The 12,878-nt window shown below is 39.5% G+C and overlaps 1 protein-coding gene across 7 annotated transcripts in view; it reads right to left on the bottom strand.

Annotated features, from left to right (window-relative positions):
* Positions 1 to 12,878, bottom strand: part of LOC119558032 (inositol-trisphosphate 3-kinase A) — a 28,514-nt gene that overhangs the window by 2,856 nt on the left and 12,780 nt on the right. The window contains exons 1-2 of one of the 7 annotated variants that reach the window (XM_037871166.1): positions 7,126 to 7,283; positions 348 to 1,413 (exon numbers count right to left, since the gene is read on the bottom strand). The exons of 1 other annotated variant lie outside the window; for it this stretch is intronic. In XM_037871166.1, coding sequence (XP_037727094.1) covers positions 348 to 1,334 — 987 coding nt within the window. In that variant the 5' untranslated portion in view covers positions 1,335 to 1,413; positions 7,126 to 7,283. Of the gene's footprint in view, positions 1 to 347; positions 2,136 to 2,340; positions 2,438 to 7,125; positions 7,284 to 10,406; positions 11,049 to 12,878 lie in introns of those variants that run through there. 5 more of the 7 variants (XM_037871168.1, XM_037871171.1, XM_037871173.1 and 2 more) reach the window with 5 other exon arrangements.

Below are 12,878 nucleotides of genomic sequence, written 5' to 3'. Positions count from 1 at the left end.
GTCTAACATATGATATAAATGTTTTGTAGATTGATCACTAGACTGGTAACCTTTAGTTTGTCAACTCTATTTTAATTATTGTGTAATAAAACAGTTAAACAAATTAAAAATATAATTTACATAACTAGAGTTCTATATAAGGTACTCTACATTTTTTACTTGTCCTTTAAATATTGATTTCATATATTGATAAGGCCTATATGTATATTTTAAGTACACCTTATTAATACATACAGTTTTTATCTATTCAATTGAATCTATTGATTTAGACTTGCTAGAGAGTTACTGCTTGGAACTTAAGACTAAGTCCCTTGGCGGTATCGAACCTTTTGGGGTACCCATCCTACCTTTTTGCCAGCTGTGGCCTGCGATGAGGAACCCGATCCGGCCGAGCCGGCCGCCGAGGTGGACACATCCGAGTCCCATTCGGAGCTGAGATCATCGCTGCTGGCGTACCCGTAGTCCCTGGGCATGGGCACCTCCAGCAGCGACTTGGAGTACTGGATGTAGCCGGGGCACAGACTCTGGCCCAGTGGCGAATGGGAGCGTCGGGGTCCCAGGTGCGACGTCGGCGACGGTGAGTTGGGTGAGCCCAGGGGCAGCGAGTGCTGCTGCGATAGCTTCCTGCCCAGACCCAACCGAAGGCCACAATTGTGGGCCACATGGTCACCCGAATTGGCCGTAATGCTAATCGTTGGCATCGAGAGCTTCTTCTCCGCCCGCTGGCGTATGCCGTGGGCCTGGGCAAAGGCCAGGCTGCATTTCCGGGTCTGCATATTGTTGCCGGATAGCTTGCGGCGCAGAATCTTCTTGGATGAGCTGGTGGCCACTGGTGACGCGGCACATGCCTCCACTTGACCCCTCAGTGCCTCCGTTTCACTGTCCGCCGACGTGGGTCTTCGTCCCGTGTCGCTATCCTCATCGGCCTCATCACCCCTATCCTCTTCGGCATTATCATCCCCACCATCATCATCCCCGTTATCATCGTCGTCTTCGAACTTCAGTTTGGATATCTCCTCGGGCGGAACGTCGGGGAAGTGTAGGAGCTTCACGGTCACCTTCTTGCCCGCCTCATTGTAGTACACCTCCTTGGCACTCATCCTGTCAAAATCCTCGTAGATCCGAACCTGCGGAGAAGGCGGCGGAGTGGGTGGCGTTACGGAGCCCTTGGCCTTGCCGTTTAGGGTTATACCACTATCGTTTCCGGTTCCGGTTCCGGTTATTCCGTTTGCGGTTGTCAGCGCGGGTAATCTCGTTGTCCCGTTCTTTTGTTTCTGATTCTTGGAATTCTTGGGATTCTGCTGCTGTGGCTGGCTGAGGGCGCACACGGACATCTTACATGGAATCTGGCCCAAGGCACTCGGGCAAGTGCATCAGTTGAGTGGAGCGATTGCGAATGGAACTTAACTACGTCTGCAATGTGGGTACCAGAAATTTCGGAGATATAGATAGAGATAGAGGCACCGATGGAGAAGCCAACGCCAGAGAGTTCGAGAGCCTGTCGCTGCATTTTGATTTCTGCGCATTTGTGAACCCGTTCGCGCCTAAAAACCGCATCATTCCGCTCGGACTATTCCCCTACCTTTCCAACAGACAGCCCAAGCGATCATAACGATCAGTTGGGTCCCCTTGCCACACAAATACCCTTTAATCGGATCAGGGTCTTCAAAGTACTAGACTAGGGAGTACTAGACTAGAATCCCTGGAGCTCATGACGATCTGCTGGCTTTTTGACTAAATGCTGGTGTTTTTAATATGAGATTATAAAAAAGGTGGGCTTGTTCAATTACAAAAACCTACGTTTTCGATCTAAAGAGATAAGAAAACGTATATGTTTATAAATAGAACCTTAATCAATAATAGAGATAATATAAATAAATTTAATATATTCTTTTAATAGTTAGGAGTAGCGGAAAAAAACGGGATATAAAAGTCGCACTTTGTGAAGTCAATCAATCTCTTTAACAGCTAATAAATCAATGATATAAATCAAACTGTAGGGCCTATACTATTTTTATAGTACTAGTTATAGAATTACGTTTAATAATGGCGCCGATATACATGTCATTATGAACAAAAACAAAACAAGTATGAAATCAAAAAGAATGCATTAAATCAGTCAGCTTATATCTCTTTAATAGTTTGTGGAGATAATATTATTGCGAATACCGGAAAGCTGTTGAAGCTGCTTGTGATATAGTAAAGCGACTGCTTATTGTGACTTTTAAAATGGTATTTCTTTGGGGTTTGCAAAGTGAACTTCCCCATAAGTATGTGCATTTTCTGCAGAAGACACTTGGTAATGGTCCAAGTCTTTTGAGAGCTCTTCAGGGGAAATACCATTTGCATTGAAGCAATCCCTTCCGAATCAGGGTATTATCGCTTCGTTGCAGCTGGGTCTTTGACTTTTGGGTCTACAGAGGTGTTTGTTGCTGTTGCTGCTGCTGCTGCTGCTGAGGCTGCTGTAATGCGCACACATCAATCAAAATTGATTAAATTTAATACATACATATGTATGTGCCATGTAACACAGTCCGCAAAAAGTAAAGACAGACGATACTAAGTAGGCATTGTCGGAGCGTGTTGGCATCTTGGCAGCTCCATCTGCGGCATCCAAAGCTAGAAGCTGGCAAAATGGGGAAACTGGCAAGAGGCAGCCAGCAACACCAGCAACACCAGCAACTAGCAACCATCAACTGGCAACCAGCAACTAGCAACACCAACCAGCAACTAGCAACCACTAACCAGCGACCACAAGCGAATCCGCCCAGAGTCGGGCAAGGCAATCCAATCCAATCCGAAACCCAAATCGAACAGCACATTATGATAATAATGGAAATGCCAGCGACGCGGCTATCCAGTTACGCCAGTGCACAACAGCAACAATACCGAATATACATATGTACAACACACTTGGGTACAAGTCTGTAGGTATATATACATATGTACATATGTATCTCTGGCCATATATACGAACTGAAATTTCTTTATAACATTTGACGTCATTTGCAAATGTTGACGCCGTCGCCGCGAGGCGATAACGACAGCAACAACAGCAACATGAGCAACACGAGCAACATCAACAGCAACAACCTTGTGGCTCTGCTGTCTGGAGAACTTTGGTACTCCCCATATCAATTGATCTTAGTCCGTAACGTACTATTTAGCGGTTGCCTACTATATATTTGGCTTATCTAGTTCCGATTCAACTCAAGGGTTGGCATTGCAAGGGCTTGAGTACTAAGTGTATGTAAGTAGGGCAAGGGTTTCGACTATACGTATCAGTTCTTCCAGAACATTCACAAGTCCCATAGATTTAATGGAAAACTTGGTTTCTATCACTACATTGAAAGGTCTTTTTCTTTGGGGTAATAATTGATGATAATTAGCTGAGTATCAGATTATCAAGTAGATGCAAAAGTTCTTATCGGAACCGTTATCTCATCAAATTAAAGTTTAGGTTAGACTATTTAGAGTGCTGACGGCATGTATTCAAATGTTCTTAATATTTTAAGACTGTTTAAAGTTCTAAGTTGAAAGTATATTTGCTTATTAAGAGCTCCAAGTATTTGAGTACTAAGATCTTCTAGTTAAGGGCTCTACTTACAGATTTAAGACTAAATACTAAAGAGATCTAAGTCCAACTAAGGTTATGAAAAGGTTTGAAAAGTAGGTTTATGTCGAGGGCATCTAGCTGAATTACTTTTACTTGAACAAGGATAGTGAGAGTGCGATTTTAAAACACATTTTTACTGATTATTCGATGTAGACCTTAACGTTTTTTATATCTCAGACTTCTTCAAACAATTTTGACTTTATTCTTTGATTTTTCATTAATAGATCGGCCATCATTTACGTATGTGTGATATTTCTTTATTGAATGCTACTTTCTTTTGGTGTATATTAATAGCTTTTAATAAAGACTGAAATGATCAACAATTCAGTTAGCTACCAAAGCTTGAAAGCTTTATCCTTATAGATCCTTTCAATGAGTGCATTCCCCACTTCTGAAAGATCTAAACTATTCCATACCTTAACTTATCTTGTTAATCATTTCAATATATTTCCATCTAACTGGGCTTGGTTTCGGATTGCGATCCATCCTTAAATACAAATTTGCTCGTTATCTAATAAAAACAATTGTACAATCTTCGATGCCGTCAACACCAGCAAAAGCAACAAAAACCCATAGACCGACGTCGACGATAACGACTCGATATATCGCGGTATGTACTGTGCATATATGTGGATACATTAGATCGTGTGTTTGGTGGGGGTACGTAATGCCTGCAATCGCCACCCCCACTTGGCAGCCATCCCCCGGAGGCCCCGTATTCCCCGTATTCCCCGCATTCCCCGCTCAAATTAACAGCACCACCCACACTCAAAAATGGACACTACGCGCCTAATGCGCGCCATTCACATTCGCATAACAATTTCTCTCAGTATTTCTTCACTTATTTTTAACTACCAAAAGCTTAAAATTAATAAAGTAAACAATTTGTTGTCAACCTCCCTCTCCGCTCTTTATCACCTTTCTCTTAGTGTGAGTCTCTGTTTCTCTTCTTCTATTTGGCACTGTAAATTGTTTCGGAATCTTTTTACATTGAAACTAAAATGTATTTAATAAATTGTAATAAGTTAATTACGAATAAGAGTTAGAATAATACTTTTAAATTTTTTTATTGAAACTTTTGAAAAGAAGATTTGAAAATAACATATCTTTAAAAACTAACATCAAAATTAAAGCTGATCTATCAGTCATATAAATAAATAGATAGATAGATAGATAAATAAATAGAAATAAAGTTGACTCATTTTAATCGATTAATCAAATGGATTATTGGAATGGTTATAAATTGATATTAAAAAGATCTGACCGAAAGTAATTTGATATTATACTATTAAGATAAAAGTTTATTTTAAAAAATTGTATTTATGTCATTGGTTTCATCTGGAAGTTATCACAAATCCAAATAAGATGTTAATAATATAAGATATTCATAAGTAAATTAAGTATTTATACAATATACCAGAAATATCTTAATAGGTTTTAAAAAATCAAATCAAAAACTGCACTACAAAATGAACCCATATGCCCAATTGAATATAATAATCGGTTTTTTGAGAGTGATAGCTATATAATCTATAAAATTTGACTTTGTTTATGGACTTTCTAATGGCAAACCAAAATTATACCTTGTTTTTTTTTTCAGTGTGCCATTGACGCACAGAATGGATTTTGGTTTTGGTTTTAGGATTCGGTTTTGGATTCGGATACGGTTTTGGGCCTCGAGATGTGAGTGGGGCTGTGAAGGTGGGTGGTTGGGCGGATGTTATTAAAACGATCAAGCACCAATAAGGTGATGGGGGGGGGGAGCGGGGGTGATTTAGTTCCATTTTCGGCTACTTAATGAGCTTCAATTGCCGAATTCGCTGTTCGTACGCAAATGAACACGATTTGTGAAGGTGCTGCTGCTCTTCAATTATATAATTCACATTAAATTTTTTGGGTTGGGGGTGTTGGGTGGGTGGGTGTTGCTCCCGAATTGCGTAGCATTCGATTTTGGACGGGGCTTATTTGGGCTGGGTGTCTGGGGGAAACGGGAAGGGCGCTTTCATTGACGTCGCTGTTTATATAGTGTGTAAATGTTTACATAAACCTGAATACTCGAATTTTAGGTTCAAAAGTCAGTTCGCTATTTCAGTCATCTAGTATAAGAGTTCTGTCTTCCGTCTCCCTTTCACGCTCTCCCCTCTCTGTCTCTCCCTCTCTCTCTCTCTTTTCTTTGGGGGCTTTTTGGCGCGTGCTTCAATTAACACACTTTACAACGACAGCAGCAACACGAAACAGCAGCAACATCGACAGCAGCAACATCAACAGCAGCATCACATTGCAGATTCCCAAACTTGCCACTTGATTCTTCTGAATTGTTTAATTAACTTACAAAAAAACACGGTAAAAAAAGAACACACGCAGACACAAGTAATTTATTTTGATTTAAAAGTAAGTCCCCAGAAAGTGTTGAACTCAATGTTATTTGGTTTTTTTTCTAATTGCATATTCCTTTATATTTATATTTATTGCATATTGTGAGTTTATGAAATATTTTTCCGTTATTTAAAAAATAATTATTATCATTTTTTTAGAGTTTTAATAATGGCTTAATGCTTTTTTGATGTTTACCAACTATCTTAAATTGAATTTTAAAGGAGGTCCTTTTAAAATATTGAAAATTGTAAGTGAGGTAAACACTTGGTGCTCTTTTCTTGTATTTAAGAAACAAGAATTAGTACTTAGCAACTAACTACTATTTGTAATTGGAGTGGAATTTTCAAAGCCTTTTTCTACCAGATTAATAATAATGTTTAAAAAATATTTTAAGATACGAATTGATCCAATTTAAAAAAACACGCAATATAGCAGTTAGCATTCAATTAAGAATGATTATAACTTTTGCGCAATCGTGTGTGCTATCTTCCTTTAGATTTTGTATACTACGAGAATTATATCAATAGGGTATACATATATTTAAGTATTCTAAAATAAATATAATTAGAGTCCGTTTTCTTGGTTATACCAAGAAAACATTAGGAAATTTTGGACTGAAAGCACTTTTTAGTTTAACAAGCGGTCCGGAAAACGATTCTAATGAAGAAACAGAGTTATATCAAGAAATATTGGTTTGAAAGCCTAGTTCCCTATTAGTTGTTCAGTTCTAAAATAAAAACATTAAAGAACACATACACTTTTCAGCAATTAGCTGTTGATTAAGAACAATTAAAAGTTTTTTGTTGGAATTTTCCCAGCTTTCTTCCTGTTGCCTTTTGTTTAATACAAAGTGAAAATACATAATACGAAAACCACACGCACATGCCAATCAAAATAAATTTATTTAAAAAAAAACTGGCGAAAAATTATAATATTTTCGGAATACGACTCTGGTTAAATGTATTGCTGCTGGGTTGTGTTGTGTTGCTGTTGCTGTTTATTATTAATTATTAATTTTGTGTTTTTTTTTTTTGTTTTTCGGTGGGCCGTTTGACGCGGTCTCTGGCATTGGCTTGACACACAGAGAGGGGCGCTCAGAGCCGCGGTGAAAACACAAACATAAAGATATATACATATAGAGGCGGCGGCGAGAGATATGTGGAAGCACACGCGGAAAGTCGGCGATACGATACGGGCAATAGCACTGCCAATAGCAATAATAACAATAACAATGACAAAAACCCAGAGACGAGACCCCGAGCCAGCCGCACGCGATCGCAGCAAAAGCTCAACTGGTCGACTCTGCTCTAAAAAACGGAAACCAAACGAGCCAAAACGAACCGAACTCGCAGAGAGCTCCGCGGGCGATGAGCAGCAGCAGCAGCAGCAGCAACAGCACAGCAGCAACAGCAACACGGGAGCAAAACGGCAGCAACAGCAACATCAGCTCAAATCAAAATGCAATCCCAAATCCGAGAGCTTAGACTGATAACGCAGAGCATGTGGATTCGGGGCTGTCACACACTTAGAAGAAATACAACTACACAGAAAGAAATATCCAAGAACATTGTTCTTGAATTGAGAACATTCGTTCTTAAAAACCGTGCAATGCAATCCCAAATCCGAGAGCTCAGACTGATAACGCAGAGCATGTGGATTCGGGGGTGTCACACACATCGAAAAAATACAACTACACAGAAAGAAATATCCAAGAACATTGTTCTTGAATTGAGAACATTCGTTCTTAAAAATCGTGCAATGCAATCCCAAATCCGAGAGCTTAGACTGATAACGCAGAGCATGTGGATTCGGGGGTGTCACACACTTAGCAAAAATACAACTACACAGAAAGAAATATCCAATAACATTGTTTTTGAATTGAGAACATTCGTTCTTAAAAACCGTGTAAGTACATTTTGGTATCAATGTTCTCAATATTAGAACGAAATGGTGAGAAGATATCATTTAAATTGAGTTCAAGTGGTACTCCTTCCTAAAAACTACATCTTTATAATATTTAAAAAACAAATCCAATACTTGTAATCCCAAAAAAACTTAGCCTTAGCTTTAATTTTCAAGTGATAAAGTCTGCATTTTATGCAAAACTGTGTTTTTGTTATTAAATGTGTTTAATTTAAAAATATGATTATTAATTATTAAAACTCAAGAATGAGGGGATTTTTTCCGGGTGTACCCCGGCACAGAATTATCACCTGGAAGAGAGAGGGGTCCCAAAGCTCATTAGTTGGCCTAGACTCACCCGCGATGACGTAGTTAAATGATCAAGGCCATTGGGCCGTGACGTCAATGATAACAAGATCTTACATCTGCGGAAAATGCCGTTACGATATGGTCATAGCTCCTTGATAGATCAAGTAAAAAAAACCCATAGGCCTTATGGATTATGATTAAGAGATTAAGAATTTAAGGGCTTCGGTAATAAGCCAATGAACATGTCCTATATCATTGAGGTATTCAGTAAAATCTATAGTTTACACAACTTGGTTATTTCTTTTCTACGAAAACTTGTAAATACAGCCATATATTGTGTTTTACCCAATAATGTCTGGTCATTGTTAGACACGAATAATTGCATATCATTGTTTATTCGTGGGAACTTGGGAAGTTGGCTTTGTAAAACAGCAAACATGATCTTTAATGTAAATAAATAAAATTGGGCAGTGACAAAGATGTACAAAAAATTAAGATTCATTGAGAAAAATAAACAGCAAAGTCATAAAAGAGAAAAAAAAACTTTCTTAAGATCGCCAACAAGATCCTTATTAAATATGAGTCACAAATCACTTTCTCCAGGAGAAAGTTTAGGGTCATTAAATACGAGAAATATTTTTATAAATTGCATAAGCAATAGGGATCTCCAGTTGGAGGAATCTTTTTTGCTAAGCTTCCTGGGAAGAAGAGTCTCGGAAGATTGCTCTCTTCCGAATCTTCCGAAATCTCTCAAGGTCTCCGCCCACTCCACAGCCCCCTCTCCTCCCCCATTTCGCTTATCAGTTGAACGATCTCATTTTCACACGATCCACGCTTTACGCATGAGCGGCTTCTACCCGTCCCGCTCACTCTGTCACATTCGCTATCTACATCTCAGATGCCAGTGACGTCAATGGGATGGAAGCGGAGCTTTCCGGCTGGACCGGTCCAACAGTCCAAGTAGCGCTGTACTTTTGGCCAAATAAAAGCTGCAAAACAGCCAGTCTCTTGACGTTTTAATACAAAGCTAAAACATTCGGACTTCCCTTAACATATGTCTTTAAATTCTATTTTCTAACCCAAAGAATCATACATCCTATCCATAATTTGTATCATCTCAGATGGTAATGCTGTTGTATTGTTTGTTGTATTGTGTAATTGGGAATTTAAACAATTTTAGCTTTTTTCCCTGCATATGATGATTTGTAAGCAGTAAATTCTGGCAACACTAATCGAAACCGCATACCTGGTAAAGAGCTTCATTATAGCAGAGACAACATCCCCAGGTAGAGCTTTTCATAGGGGGCTAATAATAAGCTTAATAACGCTCGTCGGGATCACAATTAGTTTAAAACGTTAGTTTAAACTTAGATCTCGGAATTATTTAGAATATTTTAGGTAATTACAAACTGTATATATCTAATATTATAATATCATTTACTACAATTTTTACCTATTATAACGGATATTTGAGGCAATTATAAAAATGATATACATATCTAATATTATAATATAAAGTGTACTAAACTAAATCGACTAATTTTTTCCAGAGACCCAAGTTTTGATTTCCTGTTAAGTTGGTCCTCCAAATCAATAAAGAGCACTTACATTTTATGGTATGGTACCATTTGATTTTAAGTGTATAAAACGTTTCTGACAATACATGCATAAAAATCGAAACTCATTTTTTTACCCAAATAACTTTTTTATAAACTAAGAATATCTACAGCTCACTAGAAAATTGATTTAAGCTTGGGAACAACCGAGCTTATATGGTCGAAAAATAACGTTTCCCCAACTTCAAACATCCGTATAAAATTGAACAATCCGTTGAGATTTGAGTCTAGGGTCATGATAGTTCGATCTAAGTTGCATCTTGAGGTAAAAGCAATGACATAAATTTCGGTATATTGACTACTTTTGATGAAAATTTTAGTACCCACTGCAAAATTGTAAGTCCAATTTTTACGATTGGGGAGCCCCATTTATCCGGAAAACCAAACAGTGATCTGTGGAATGAGCTGTCGATTTAATGTTGTAAACTGGTACATTTAACCATTATGAGTTGTATAAAAACATTACAAGGGTAATCTTACTACTTCTTTTCTGAGTGTGATGCTATTTGGGTAGTATTTTAAGAGGGAAACTTAAAGTACACTGTAAAGAATCCCCCCCTACTTATGGTATAACCATGATGAATTACCTTCTTCTTGGCCGCCTCGGCGGCACTGATCACGTAGAGATCGACGATGCCCAGGAGGCAGTCGTCGCAGCGGCACACGTCCTCGCCGAAGGCCAGCGAGCCCAGGCTGCTGGTGGAGTCCAGGGAGTCGGTGCGCCTTAGTCGGCTGACCACGCCCATGCCCAGGCCCAAACCCAAGCCCAAGGTCAGGGGCATGGGCATGGGCAGCTGCAGTCCCATACCCATACCCAGTAACCCACTTCCCGGCGGATTGGGCGATGTGGGCGAGGGCGTGGCCGAGCCGGAAGCGGTAGGAGATGCGGGGGCGGCGGCGGCGGCGGCGGAGGGAGCACCGCCCGCAGCGGCGGCCGCCTCGATCTTGCGGGCCAGCAGCTGCTCCATGAGCGTCCGCGGCCGCGAAGAGGAGGGGAACAGAGCCATGTCCGCCAGGCGATTGCCACCCCCAGCGGTTGCAGCTCCTGCTCCTGCCTTCGCTCCGCCCCCCGCTCCCTCTGCCGCTCCGCCTGGTCCTCCTCCGTCCACCTCCGCTGGTGGCAAGTTCTTTGCCTAAGTCTTTTGTTTGCCCGCTCGCCTCACGCAATGCCTCTTATTCCGATCGAGATACCGGCAATCTCTTTTAGCTAAGCACGAGTTGAAACATACCTGCAAGATAGAAAGATAGAGATTTTATAAGTTATTAAAACTATATTTGAGTAGATAAACAATTATATAAATTAATTAAAGAAATCATTTGAACCGAAGAACATGTTATGGTAATTTGCCATTAGTAGTGGTAAAGTATTATATGTGAAATCATTTCTTCTTTTCTCTTTTTCCACTATCTAGTTACGGTTTAAACTAATTAAGACGTCTCAAAATCTTTGAATTTTAAGTTCTAATTCAAAAGATTCATTATTTTGAAGGATAAATGTCTAAGGATAAACCTCTTACAAACAATTTACAAGTTCCGTAAACATATTTCATCACAAATACTCCACTCTAAATTTTTATCCCCAGCCTAAAAAGGAAATTGTTCAATAAATCAACCTAATCTGTTATGGTTGACATTTAAATTTTCATTTTTGAACTCCGGCACCCAGAGATCCCAAAACATGCTTATAATTTCATGATTTCTTTGGACAAGCTATAATTTATGGACCACAAGAGATAACTTTAATTGATCAACCATTAGAAATAATTCGTAGACGCCCAAACATGCATTTTTACGACCTACTATAGTTTAGAAAATTTAAATAAATGACTCCCAACTATCTCAGCTGTCTAGCCCTGTATAAATATGCATAACTTTAAAGATCGTAGAGATCACTTACATAAATCATTTCAAGCTATTTCTTTAGGGGACTACCATTTGATGTATGATCATCGCCTTTGTAACATGAGCCCAATTATTTCTATAACTTCTGTAGAAAATAAGATGCCTATTTATTTATGTTTACCTCCCCTTGGCAATTGCACAATCTAAATCTTGCCCAGTATCAATATTGCATGAGGTATCTTATAAATGCGGCAAATTAGATTAGCCAACGCAATCTATTTCGACCGACATGGCCGGTATCAATATGGAATATGGAGTATTGAATTCCGTCACACGATCCCAGCACCCAAGCCAATCTTATCGCCTCGTGGCTTCTTTGGACATTCGAAATTCAACAATTTATGGACCACAATTTGTTGTGTGTCGGCTCTTATCTGAATGGATCAATGGATGGAGAAGTGGAGTGGTGGGCTATACGATATACGATATATCCACAGGCAAATGGATAAAGACTGGGAAAGAGCAGAAAAGATCTGGGGTTGGGGCGTTAGAAGTGGCATTCGCTTAATCGCCGAGCTGATAAAAGTTCTTGTTAATTAACATGAAAGTGCAGCAGACACGTTCGAGATTTTTTTTCATTTTCTTTTTCCTTCAAAACGGAAAATTGAAACCCGTCGGTCTGCAAAAAAAAAGAGGAGAGGGGTGGGGGGTGGGTGATTTAAACTGGCTCGGGCTCCTTAGCCAGTTTTCAAGTCGTCATCGGCATCATATCGCCGCATTTATGCGCACATAAAAGTTAAATAATAGATCCAAAAGATACTTTTGCAGAGCCCGAGCGACTGCGACTCCAACTCCAACTCCAGGTCCAACTGCAGCAACTCCAATTGCAGCGCCGACCAGTTGTTGTTAGCCAAATGATTTATAAGCGGCTCTGGTATTTGTTGTTGCCTTTGCTTTTTGGCCGTTGTTATACCCTGACCATAAATCCGAAATGGGTAGTACAATTTAATGGCCAGGACGGGTAGATCATCCAGCCCAATAAATTCAGTGAACCCATAATTGAGCAGGCGGACATGAACTCGTAGAAACCCGGGAAAAATGTGACCCTTAAAATGGTGGGAATGCTAGGATTTGGCAACTTTGACTTTAAAAAAGATCTTGTTCTTACAATAACTTGCAAATGTTTATATAATATATATTTTTGATGCTTGGTTTAA

The sequence above is a fragment of the Drosophila subpulchrella genome, chromosome X (genome assembly GCF_014743375.2).
Source record: "Drosophila subpulchrella strain 33 F10 #4 breed RU33 chromosome X, RU_Dsub_v1.1 Primary Assembly, whole genome shotgun sequence".
NCBI classification, from domain to species: Eukaryota; Metazoa; Arthropoda; class Insecta; order Diptera; family Drosophilidae; genus Drosophila; species Drosophila subpulchrella.
This window is presented reverse-complemented; position numbering and strand designations above follow the sequence as displayed.